Source organism: Fopius arisanus, unplaced genomic scaffold (genome assembly GCF_000806365.1).
Source record: "Fopius arisanus strain USDA-PBARC FA_bdor unplaced genomic scaffold, ASM80636v1 scaffold00012, whole genome shotgun sequence".
In the NCBI taxonomy this organism is placed as follows: domain Eukaryota; kingdom Metazoa; phylum Arthropoda; class Insecta; order Hymenoptera; family Braconidae; genus Fopius; species Fopius arisanus.
The window spans coordinates 162,477-175,589 of NW_011887751.1; the positions used below are offsets into that span (position 1 = coordinate 162,477).

Consider the following 13,113-nt stretch of genomic DNA (forward strand, 5'->3'; position numbering starts at 1 on the left):
TCGTTGCCTCTTCTCTCTGCATATCCAGACGGATAACGTGTGGTACTCTCTTCAGCCAATTATTATCAGTGTGCAAAAGGTAGTTCGAGTGCGGTGTTGTTCTCTTCTTGAAAAATGATTTTCTCCTGCATTGAGAGGCTTATTTCAGATTACCATGTGCCGATGGATGGATTTCCTCGACTCCCCACACCCCAAATGAAAGTTGCCAATGCTGTCGAACACTCAACGATTCTTGTAGACTCTGCCTGGATGAATTATCTATTTCTTCCGCCTCCATTGTTTATATCTTCCGTTACATCTGTCTCTGTAAATTCTCATAATATTTAATTTATTCCAGTATTATTCGTTATCGATTAAATTATTAAGTTTATGCTTGTTCTTGTCGATTAACGCAGATGTAAGGCATGACTGTAACCGAATTTTTAATCATTAGTCGTAGGTTAATTTATAGTGCGTTAAATATTCGCTTCGCTTCGGATTCTCCTTTGTTCTAACTTGTTCTGTGTCTTTATTTATTGTCTAATGAACTCAATCATTCGTTAAGGAGGATAACCGATTGTTGACTTATCTGGACCTTATCAGTATTGAAGATATCATTTTATTTTGTTACCATAATATCATGTCGACTTATCATTAATAATTAGCAAGGGATTATCAGAAAAATTCATCTATTCGGATTGAGCCCTTCGAAATTTTAAGATCTTTCATTCTTACTGATTCTGGTAGACGTCAAATGTACAACCCACGATGAGTGTCCACCACAGTTAGCCTGTATCAACGATCAGTGTTTGAATCCATGCACATCGGGAAATCCCTGTGACTATGTTGAGGACTGCCATGTCCAGGATCATCGGCCGGTCTGCGTCAAGAGTAAGATATTTTCCCCATTTCCACTTATCCCTCTGTTCCTGAATGATAATTATTAATTACCCCGAATTTCCAGACGATAAGACAGCAGGATGCGGCTATTGTCCCCTCGGCCACGAGTGCGACCCCATCACCAACACCTGCATCAAAGGTTTGTATCTCATAATCACATGTACATACTGTAACTGTAAATAGAACAAAGTAATGCACAAAATGCAATGTCTTGACTGTGATATACACGAAGAAATTCAATCCTAAATATCACTGGAGCCAACTCGAAGACGATATTTTGTTCAATTTTTATAACTTCCTGTTTTCCTCACACTTTTCATAATTTCTCCCTTCGAGTTACGCACGGGGTCTATATGGGCACTTTCGCCTTTTTTTTTTCTTTCTCATTTGTTGTGAATAGCCGGTTGCACGAGTGATCGTGATTGCGCACTCACCGAGACCTGCGTCGGGCTGATATGTCAGGAGCCGTGTCTCATCAGGAATCCTTGTGTCGCTCATGCTGTCTGCATCAATACCAATCACGGGACAGATTGCAGTTGTGAGGAAGGATATCATGGAAATGGATTCAGTCTTTGCAAAGCAGGTAATTTCCTTCATGTTTGCTCCCATCATCCACATAAATCATGAATTTCTATTATGATATATCCTCCAGTGTCGAGTGGTGGTGACGTGTGTCAATACAACGAGGACTGTCCGCCGAACAAATACTGCGACCGTTTGAACAGGCGGTGCCTGAATCCCTGCGCCGAGGACAACTGCGGTGAAAATGCCGAGTGTTACGCCGATAATCACGCCGCACAGTGCAGATGTCCCCCGGGTACAGAGGGGAATCCCCAAGTCTCGTGTGAGGCCAGTACTGGTCACAATCCATGTGTGCCAAATCCATGCGGCTCCTACGCCCTCTGTGAAGTCGATAATGGTGATCCCATCTGCTTCTGCCCAAAAGGTATGACTGGTAATCCATTCGAATATTGTATCCCCGAGGGCGACAAATGCCAGGGGAATCCCTGTGGTGCTAACTCTGGATGTCGCGTTGTCAATGGCCAAGTCACGTGTTTCTGTCTACCGGGTTACGAGGGTAATCCACCCGCTGCAATTTGCACATTACCGGAGAATCCGTGCGATTCATCGCCCTGTGGTCCGAATACTAGGTGCAGTGTCCTCCAGAATGGACTCGCCAAATGCACATGCCTGCCAGGATTTATCGAGTCACCAAACACCATTCGCGGTTGCATAGAGCAACTCAATTCTTGTGAACCCAATCCATGCGGTCGCGGTGCCATATGTGATGCCCTTCGACAACCACCGTGTTACTGTCCTGATAACACAATTGGAAATGCTTACAAAGGTTGTACGGAAATTGCAATTATTCCCCTTTGTCAGCCAGGTCCGTGTGGAGCGAATGCCGATTGTTACATTTCGGAAAATCGTGAGCAATGTTACTGCAGATACGGTTTCATAGGTGATCCGTACGCTGGATGCCATCAACCACCGTCAAGCCCCTGCCAACCGAGCCCTTGTGGTCGCAACGCGATCTGTCGGATCACAGATTCAGGCCAAGCGATCTGCGAGTGCGCGCCGGGAACTTCGGGAGATCCCACGAGTACCTCTGGCTGCGATAGTTTCGAATGCACAAAAGACGACGATTGCCTGCAATCCCTAGCCTGCATTGGTTACACGTGTCAAAATCCGTGTCTGGGTGCATGCGGTGTGAATGCCAATTGCCGAGTGGAGTCTCATCATCCCGTGTGCTTCTGTCGTGAGGGTCTCTTCGGGAATCCGATGTACAGATGCTGCAGACCGATGGATCCAGCCCCACCGAAGACGCCGTGCTATCCAAATCCCTGCGGACAGAATACCTTCTGTCAGGTTATGCAGGATCGTGCGGTCTGCTCTTGTCTGCCTGACTTCCTGGGAGATCCCCAGACCGGATGTCTTCCGGAGTGTACTATCAACTCTGATTGTCCCACGGACAAAGCCTGCATCAACATGAAATGCACAAATCCCTGCGCTCTCGGAAATATTTGCGGAGTTAATGCGGAATGTCGTGTGTCTTATCACACGGCGACTTGCACTTGCAACAGAAATTACTTCGGTAATCCCTTTATTATGTGCACCAGAAAACCAACCATCACAGTTCCTCCTCAATCAAATATTACCCTGCCTTGTCAGCCCTCGCCATGTGGTCAATACGATTACTGCGAGCCATTCAACGATAAAGTCGCAATGTGCGGTGGATGTGATGTACATAATGCTGGATGTAGACTTGAGTGCCTGAGTGACAGCGACTGTCCTCTCGACAAAACCTGCATCGGGGGCAAGTGCGTTGATCCTTGTCTCGGATCATGCGGAATAAACGCCAATTGCGAAGTCATCTGGCACGAGCCGGTGTGTACCTGTCCAATCGGACTATTCGGAAATCCCTATCAGGGCTGCATTCCTGAAGACGATCACCGCGACGCCTGCAGCGTCTCTCAATGTGGCGCCAACGCCGTCTGCCGGGAAAAACTCGGCTCTATCACCTGCGAGTGTCTCGATGGCTTCTTTGGGAATCCATTTATCGCCTGTCACCTCGAGTGCCTCCAGAACTCAGACTGCGCTCTCAACACTGCCTGTGTCAATCACAAGTGCATCGACCCATGCGTTGGTGCATGTGGAAGCAGTGCACTGTGTGATTGTGTGAATCACAATCCAATTTGCTACTGCCCGGAGAACATGTCTGGAGATCCATTCATCCACTGCTACCCACATACGGGAGTTATTCCGAGACCCTCGAATCCCTGCGACCCATCCCCCTGCGGTCCTTACAGCAGATGTCTCGTGTCACAAAATGGTTATGCATCGTGCTCGTGTCAGCCTGAGTATCGAGGCAGTCCACCCTTCTGCAGCCCAGAATGCATCGTGAGCTCTGATTGCCTTCAAATACAAGCCTGTATCAACACCAAGTGTGTCAATCCGTGCAATGGAATTTGTGGACACAATGCACTCTGTGTTGTAATAAATCATAACCCAGTGTGCAGTTGTCCAGCGAATCATGAGGGAGATCCATTCACCGAGTGCATACCACTGGCAAAGGAAGATCCTCAGCCGGTGTCTCCATGCCATCCATCACCCTGCGGGCCAAACTCTCTTTGCCAGATTAAAATGGGAAGACCTGTCTGCTCCTGTCAAAGTACATTCATCGGGAGTCCACCAAATTGCCGTCCAGAATGCTTGATCAGTCAGGAATGTCCAATTGACGAGGCTTGCATTGCCAACAAATGCATTCAGCCCTGTCCCCATAGTTGTGGGCCAAACTCTGAGTGCATGGTCATCAACCACACGCCATACTGCTCCTGTAAAACCGGATTTGAAGGCGATGCGTTCGTCGGATGCACCAGAGTAATCGAGCAGCCGCCGGAACCTGAAGACCCTTGCACTCCATCTCCATGTGGCAACAATGCCCTGTGCACTATTGTGAGTGGAGCTGCCAAATGCTCATGCATCCCTCCGTATATTGGAAATCCTTACACAGGCGGCTGTCGACCTGAATGCATGATCAATTCCGACTGCGATAATCATCTGGCGTGTCTGAATCAACACTGCAGAGATCCTTGCCCCGGTATTTGTGGATTCAATGCTCAGTGTGAGGTATCCAATCACATTCCAACGTGCTCCTGCCTGCGAGGATACTCAGGAGATCCATTCGTAAGCTGCAAAGTAGATAAGACACCAGGACCACCACAGAATCCATGCACCCCATCGCCATGTGGTCCCTACAGCATCTGTCGTGTTGTGAATGAACGCGCCGTGTGCTCGTGCAGTCCAGGATATCACGGGCAACCTCCCTCCTGCCGTCCAGAGTGCCTCGTGAGTTCTGAATGCGCACCTCATCTTGCCTGCATCGGTCAAAAATGCGGTGATCCCTGTCAAGACGTCTGTGGTCTCAATGCTCTCTGTCAAGTCACCAATCACAATCCAATCTGCAGCTGTCCCGACAACTATGATGGTGATCCATTCGTTCATTGCGCTGAATCGCCTAAAGTACCACCAACCAATCCCTGTGTACCTTCACCCTGCGGTCCAAACTCTCAATGTCGTGTTCAAAAGGATCGTCCTGTGTGTTCTTGCTCAACTGGAATGTTTGGGGCACCACCTAACTGCCGACCAGAGTGTCTCATCAATCAAGACTGTCCTAACTATCTCGCCTGTATTCAAAACTCGTGTTCAGATCCCTGTATCGGTTCCTGTGGGATAAATGCCAACTGCATTACCAGAAATCATCGCCCAATTTGTCAATGTCAAGACGGATATGAGGGCGATCCGTTCTCAGCGTGTAATCTCAAAGTGATGCCACCTGTAGAGCCACCAACAGAACCGTGCAATCCATCGCCGTGCGGTTCCAATGCCATTTGCAATGAGAGAAATGGCGCTGGATCCTGCACATGCCTGCCAGATTACTTCGGTGATCCTTACCAAGGCTGCCGACCAGAATGTGTTCAAAACTCCGACTGCCCTCACTCCAGAGCGTGCATTAATAATAAATGCAAAGACCCCTGCCAAGGAGCTTGCGGATTAAATGCTCAGTGTCAAGTGTTCAATCATCAGCCGTCGTGCAGTTGTTTCGACGGCTACACCGGAAATCCATTGACAACATGCTACATACGTCAAGAGCCACCGCCAACACCTGGTGATCCTTGCGAGCCATCGCCCTGTGGACCTTACAGCAACTGTCGTGTCATCGATTTTCACGCTGTCTGCTCTTGCCAGCAAAACTACGTCAGCAGTCCACCAAACTGCCGACCCGAGTGCGTAATCAGCGCTGATTGCCCTCAAAACAAGGCTTGCATCAATCAAAAATGCGAAGATCCGTGTTTAGGGACTTGTGGAATTAATGCCAATTGCCAAGTTATTAATCATAATCCAGTATGCAGTTGTGCATCGGGTTACACTGGAGATCCATTCTCCGGATGTCTGGAAGATCGAAAAGTGCCAGGCCCAGAGCCAGGACCGGATACCAATCCCTGCGTACCATCACCCTGCGGACCGAACTCTCAGTGCCGTGTTATCGAGGGTTTCCCCGCTTGCTCCTGCCTACCGAATTACATCGGTCGCACGCCAAATTGTCGCCCTGAATGCGTCATCAATGAAGAATGCCCTGGTAACCTGGCGTGTCAAAACGAACTGTGCACAGACCCGTGTCCCAACTCATGTGGCATTAACACCTTCTGCAACGTCATCAAGCACAATCCCGTTTGTAATTGCAATCCAGGATACACAGGAAATCCATTCATCGAGTGCAAGCTGCAGTCGTACGAGCCTACGACTACCGAGGCACCTAGAACACCCTGCAGCCCATCGCCATGCGGTGCAAATGCTGTCTGCAATGAGAGGAATGGCGCAGGGTCCTGCACGTGCTTACCAGAATATTTTGGCGACCCCTACATCGGCTGCAGACCAGAATGCGTCACAAATAGTGAGTGCGGTAGAACAAAAGCTTGTTTGAACAACAAATGCATCAATCCATGTACTGGCACTTGTGGATCAAATGCGTCCTGTCGAGTTGTAAATCACGCACCTTCATGTACGTGTGTACCAGGTTTCACTGGTGATCCCACGAGGGGGTGTGATATAATTCCACCAGCCACCAAATCTCCAATAATCGATCCCTGCCAGCCATCACCTTGTGGACCCAATAGCAACTGCCGTGTTCTACATGATCACGCGGTTTGCTCATGCATGACTGGATTTATCGGGACCCCACCAACGTGCAGACCTGAATGCACCATCAGTTCAGAATGCTCCAGGAGCAAATCATGCGTCAAGAACAAGTGCGTGAATCCATGTCAATCGGCTTGCGGTGAAAACACCAAGTGTTTAGTGGTGAATCACAGCCCAATCTGCACATGCGCTGCTGGTTACACTGGTGATCCATTCGTCTATTGTACCAAGAGCGAAATATCACCTCCTGAATCAAGAGACCCTGTGGATCCCTGTTCACCGAATCCTTGCGGTCCGAATTCGCAGTGCCGAGTCATTGGATCACAACCTGCTTGCTCATGCTCACCAGAGTACATCGGACGACCACCGAATTGTCGGCCTGAGTGCACTGATAACTCTGAATGTCCGACCAACGTCGCATGCATCAATCAGCGCTGCAAGAATCCGTGTCAAGGTGCCTGCGGACAGTTAGCGAGATGTTCAGTTCTCAATCATCTCCCAGTATGCTCCTGTCCTGAGGGTTTCACCGGAGACCCCAGCGTCGAGTGCTCACCACACATGCGCCCTGAAGTGCAGAACCCCTGTTCACCAAATCCGTGTGGACCCAATGCCCAGTGTCGAGAGAGAAATGGTGCGGGAGCCTGTGCCTGCCCTCAGGACTTCATCGGGGATCCGTATGACTCTGCCAGAGGGTGTTATCGAGAATGCGAGGCAAATGACGACTGTGCATCACACCTGGCTTGCGTTGGATTCAAATGCACAGATCCATGCCCTGGAACTTGTGCAACACTTGCTGTATGTAATGTTGAAAATCACGTGCCGCGTTGCTCGTGCCCTCCTCACTACACTGGAGATCCGTTCTTCTCATGTAATTTAGAGCCAAAGGAGATACCCGTGCCTGAAGATCCATGCTCACCATCACCCTGCGGTCCCAACAGTAAATGTAGAACTGTGAACGGTCAAGCCGTTTGCACCTGTCAACCAGAGTACTCTGGAATACCCCCGAATTGTCGACCCGAGTGCATTGTCTCCGCCGAATGTCCAAATCACCTCGCATGCATCAATAAAAAATGCCAGGACCCCTGTCCAAACACTTGTGGAGTGCGGGCTCATTGCAGCGTTAAGAATCACAGCCCCATATGCACGTGCCCAATCGGCTTCACTGGAGATCCATTCTCGGTATGCACACCTCAGGAGGAGCCCATGACAACGACCGAACGACCACCCTCGTGTGAGCCTTCACCATGTGGACCGAACTCTCAATGTCAAATTGTTTTTGGAACACCGGCTTGCTCTTGTCAGCCTAATTACATCGGTGTTCCACCGAATTGCAGACCTGAATGCACCCTCAGTTCCGAGTGTCAAAGTCATCTTGCCTGTGTGAATCAACGCTGTCAAGACCCGTGCACTGGATCCTGTGGATTCAATGCACAGTGTCACGTATTGAATCATATCCCCGTTTGTACGTGCATGGAAGGCTTCACGGGTGATCCGTTCGCTGATTGCTCTCTGGTGCCGCCATCAACGGAGCCCCCACGTCCCAAAGATCTCTGCAATCCTTCACCCTGTGGCCCCAACGCCATTTGTCGAGGAGGGGACTGTGAGTGCTCACCAGGATACCTTGGGAATCCTTTCGAAGGCTGCAGGCCCGAGTGTGTTCTCAATTCTGAATGCCCAAGGGATAAATCTTGTTTACGGAATAAATGTCAGGATCCATGTCCAGGAAGATGTGGACAGAATGCTGAGTGTGATGTCGTCAATCATATTCCTGTTTGCTCGTGTCTGCAAGGATATGTTGGTGATCCATTCGTGAGCTGCAAGCTTCAGCCATTGCGGCCAGATGACAGTCGAGATCCGTGCAATCCATCCCCCTGTGGCCCTAACTCACAGTGTCGGGATGTTGACACGCGTGCTGTTTGCTCTTGCCTTCCAGGGTATTTGGGATCACCCCCGATATGCAGACTCGAGTGCATCGTAAGCTCTGAGTGCGCACCAACTCGTGCATGTGTAAACAACAAGTGCACGGATCCCTGCCTGGGTTCATGCGGCCTGAACGCACGCTGTGAAGTTATAAATCACTCACCAATCTGCAGCTGCTCGCCGGGACAAACAGGTGATCCATTCAGAAATTGCTACGACATTCCTATTGTACCTGGGACCAAAGAAAATGAAAATCCCTGCGATGCACGACCCTGTGGACCCAATGCCGTGTGTCAAGATAATAACGGAGTCCCAGCTTGCTCATGCCTCCCTAATTACGTCGGAGCTCCACCCTCGTGTCGCCCTGAGTGTGTCATCAATCCGGATTGTCCATCGAACAAAGCCTGCGTCAATTCCAAATGCATTGACCCTTGCCCGGGCAGTTGCGGAGACTTCGCTGAGTGCAGAGTCATCAATCACGCGGTGACGTGCACCTGCACCAGTGGATTCACTGGAAATCCATTCGTCCAATGTGTCACTGAGAAACAGGAGACAATCAATCCCTGCGAGCCATCACCATGTGGACCAAATGCCATATGTCAACAACGTGACAACGCAGGAGCTTGTGTCTGTATCGATGACTATCATGGCAATCCGTACGAAGGCTGTCAGCCCGAGTGCATCCTGTCTTCAGACTGTCCAACGAACAGAGCATGTATTAGGAATAAATGTGGCGATCCCTGTCCAGGCATCTGTGGCACCAACGCCCAGTGCTCTGTTGTCAATCACATCCCCGCCTGCACATGTCTCCCTGGTTTCGTCGGCGATCCATTCACATCCTGTCGAATCGAAGACCCACTGCCACCAACTTCGCCTCAAGATCCCTGCAATCCATCACCATGCGGTCCGAATAGTCTCTGTCGTGCCATCAACGGTCAAGCCGTTTGTACCTGCCAACCCAATTATCTGGGTACACCACCCAGCTGTCGTCCAGAATGCATCGTTAATTCCGAATGCCCACAGAATCGTGCGTGTCATAAATACAAATGCACTGATCCCTGTCCTGGCACCTGCGGCATGGGCGCTGATTGCCGTGTCATTAATCACAATCCATTATGTAGCTGTCGATCTGGAACAACTGGTGATCCATTCACCCGTTGTCACGAACAGGAATACGCACCACCAACACCAAGACCCAGTGACCCATGCCTACCCAATCCCTGTGGACTCTATGCCGAGTGCCGAACAATTGGAGATCAAATAGCCTGTACCTGCCTCAATAATTACATTGGATCCCCACCAAACTGCCGACCCGAATGTATTGTTAACACTGATTGTCCATCTAATCAAGCCTGTATATCAGAAAAATGTCGTGATCCGTGTATTGGATCTTGTGGTCAGGACGCTGAATGCAGTGTTCAGAATCACATTCCCACGTGCCTGTGTCGTCAGGGATTCACCGGTGATCCCTTTTCACTTTGCACAAGAATCATTGAACAGCCACGAGTACCTGAAGACCCGTGCAATCCATCACCCTGCGGTGCCAATGCCCGTTGCGATGCTGGACAATGTACCTGCCTACCGGAATACATCGGTGATCCTTACTCATCCTGCAGACCCGAGTGTACAATTAACTCTGAATGTTCACGCACTAAAACTTGTATAAATCAACGATGTGTTGATCCTTGTGTAGGTACATGTGGTACGGATGCACGTTGCGATGTCATCAATCATATTCCAACGTGCAGCTGTCCACCAGGCACAACTGGCAATGCCTTCTCAGCTTGTCGACCGATAACACCGACTGTCACACCGACACAGCCATGTTCACCATCACCATGTGGTGCTAATAGTTTATGTCGGGTTATTGATAATCACGCTGTGTGCTCCTGTCAAGCTGGATTCATTGGCAGTCCACCGGGTTGCAGGCCTGAATGCGTTGTCAGCGCTGAGTGTGGATTGACTCAGGCTTGTCTGAATAACAAGTGTCAAGACCCGTGTCCAGGTACGTGCGGACAGAATGCCCAGTGTCAGGTTGTCAATCACAACCCGATCTGCAGTTGTCTCGAGAGCTTCACAGGCGACCCCTTCACCAGATGCTATCAACGACGAGGTAAATTCCCTATTTTTATTAAATGTGAAATGAGTAATTGCAAGAATATTTTAAATATTTTTCAGATGAAGAACCCTCCCAACCGATTAATCCGTGTCAACCATCGCCATGTGGTCCAAATTCCGAGTGTAACGTGCGCGGAGAGAGTCCCGCGTGCTCTTGCTCGCAAAATTATATCGGTACACCACCTAATTGTCGTCCTGAATGTACAATAAATCCGGAGTGCGCGTCAAATCTCGCATGTATTCAACAAAAGTGTCGAGATCCGTGTGCGGGTTTGTGCGGTATTGGTGCGGGTTGTACAGTAGTTAATCATCACGCCGTATGTTCCTGCTCAGAAGGCTTCACTGGTGATCCATTCAGCAACTGTATCCCAGCGCCGAAAGGTGAGTCAAATTATTACAAAACAGTTATTTTTCACTGCATGAAATTGAAAAAAGCGGTGTTGGTTCAGAAGGTAAGTGCTTGATCATTACGATAATCAAAAGCTTTTTTAAAAAATAAATCGCTGCTTCATTTGTGATTGATCAATTCAACAGTCACATGCCCTCACCCATAAAAAACGACCATGTAGTAGCACAAATATATTAGCCTGCGAATTTCGATATGACACACGCCTGATCATCCCTCAAGCGATTAACCCGTCTTCATCCCCTGAAGACTTGGCAAAAACTCGTTAAGCATTAAGTTCATAATTATCCGCCTAGAGCGAGCGTTAATGCTATCAACTAATCTAGGCCAGAATAAATCCCAAAATAAGTCCTAAATCCGCACCCTCAAGCGCTCACTCATCATTAATTATAAGTCCACCAAAAAGGCACCCTACAACCCCCAATAACCCAAATTCCGCCATTAATGCAAGCACAAAAAAATACCGCAATAGAATTATCGATCGCCAATCGAACCGCCGTACTTAAACACGTGCACGAGCTACAGTACCACAAGCCAAAAGAAAAAAGTATCACATGACTCACAAGCTAGCAAAAAATTTAACCCAAAATTAATGAGAAAGAACATTCCACCCCTGTAGCACCCGAAGTGAGGAATCCCTGTTCACCATCACCATGTGGTCCCAACGCAATTTGTCGTGAATCGAATGGAGCTGGCTCCTGCTCCTGTCCACCAGATTATATCGGAGACCCGTACGAAGGTTGCAAGCCCGAGTGCATATTAAATTCCGATTGCCCATCAAATCTCGCCTGCATCAGATCCAAATGCCAGGATCCCTGTCCCGGTACTTGTGCCCAGAATGCTGATTGCCGAGTTATCAATCATTTACCAAGTTGCACATGCCTGGAAGGTTACAGCGGTGATCCCTTCCGTTTTTGCAACATCAAGGAAGCTGATGGTAATATTTTTCCCGAAGAAATACAAATCGTTGAGATAGACGTGTCATTTGGTGAACATTCCATAGAAACTCCTCGAGACCCCTGTCAGCCCTCACCCTGTGGACCCAACAGCCAATGTCGAGTGATAAATGGCCAAGCAGTTTGCTCCTGTCAGCCCCAGTACCTAGGAACTCCACCGTCATGTCGTCCCGAATGTACAGTTAGCTCTGAATGCCCATTGGATCAAGCCTGTGTTAATCAGAAATGCATCAATCCCTGTCCTGCATCGTGCGGCATCAATACCGAATGCAAAGTCATCAATCATAGCCCCATCTGCAGCTGTGGATCAGGATTCACTGGAAATCCATTTACCCGATGCTATTCCGAGCCAAGTAAGACGAGAGGTGATAATTGATGTAGGATTTGGTTAGATCAATTGTTATTTTTTCAGAGCCCCTGCCACTACCACCAACCAATCCATGTGTGCCCTCACCCTGTGGCCCCAATGCTCAGTGTCGGGAGATTGGTGAATTCCCATCATGCTCTTGTCTACCCAATTTCAATGGAAGCCCTCCCAACTGTCGTCCTGAGTGCACCGTCCAGTCAGATTGCCCCAGTAATCAGGCATGTATTAATCAGAAGTGCAGGGATCCATGCCCAGGATCATGTGGATTATTTGCACAGTGCACTGTTATCAATCATACCCCGGTGTGCAGATGTCTTGATGGATACACCGGAGATGCTTTCACCAATTGTGTCCCCCGTCCTACACCACGTAAGAACGTTGCATCCTTTCCGCTCTATTCCCTGAATCCTGGAAATATAAATTTTTATTTATTTACTAGCGAGTGACGACGTGCAGAGGGATCCCTGTAACCCATCGCCCTGTGGAGCAAATGCTCAATGCCGAAGTGGTCAGTGCTCTTGTCTCCCTGAATACCAAGGTGACCCATACTCTGGGTGCAGACCTGAATGCGTTTTAAATTCTGATTGCCCATTGCATCGTGCATGCATGAGACACAAATGCGTCGATCCCTGTCCGGGGATATGCGGTCAGAATGCCATCTGCAATGTTTTCAATCATATCCCCATGTGCAGTTGCCCTGATAGAATGTCCGGCAATGCTTTTGTCTTGTGTTCCCCATTCAAAGGTAATTATTTATCCTCAATTAG

The 13,113-nt window shown here is 48.9% G+C and overlaps 1 protein-coding gene across 1 annotated transcript in view; it reads left to right on the top strand.

The window, feature by feature from the left end:
• The window catches only part of dpy (dumpy), a 51,451-nt gene that overhangs the window by 16,030 nt on the left and 22,308 nt on the right, over nt 1-13,113 (top strand). The window contains exons 19-27 of the mRNA XM_011298871.1: nt 727-870; nt 944-1,018; nt 1,280-1,462; nt 1,532-10,612; nt 10,678-10,998; nt 11,643-11,960; nt 12,039-12,344; nt 12,392-12,715; nt 12,786-13,091. Coding sequence (XP_011297173.1) covers nt 727-870; nt 944-1,018; nt 1,280-1,462; nt 1,532-10,612; nt 10,678-10,998; nt 11,643-11,960; nt 12,039-12,344; nt 12,392-12,715; nt 12,786-13,091 — 11,058 coding nt within the window. The remainder of the gene's footprint in view (nt 1-726; nt 871-943; nt 1,019-1,279; nt 1,463-1,531; nt 10,613-10,677; nt 10,999-11,642; nt 11,961-12,038; nt 12,345-12,391; nt 12,716-12,785; nt 13,092-13,113) is intronic.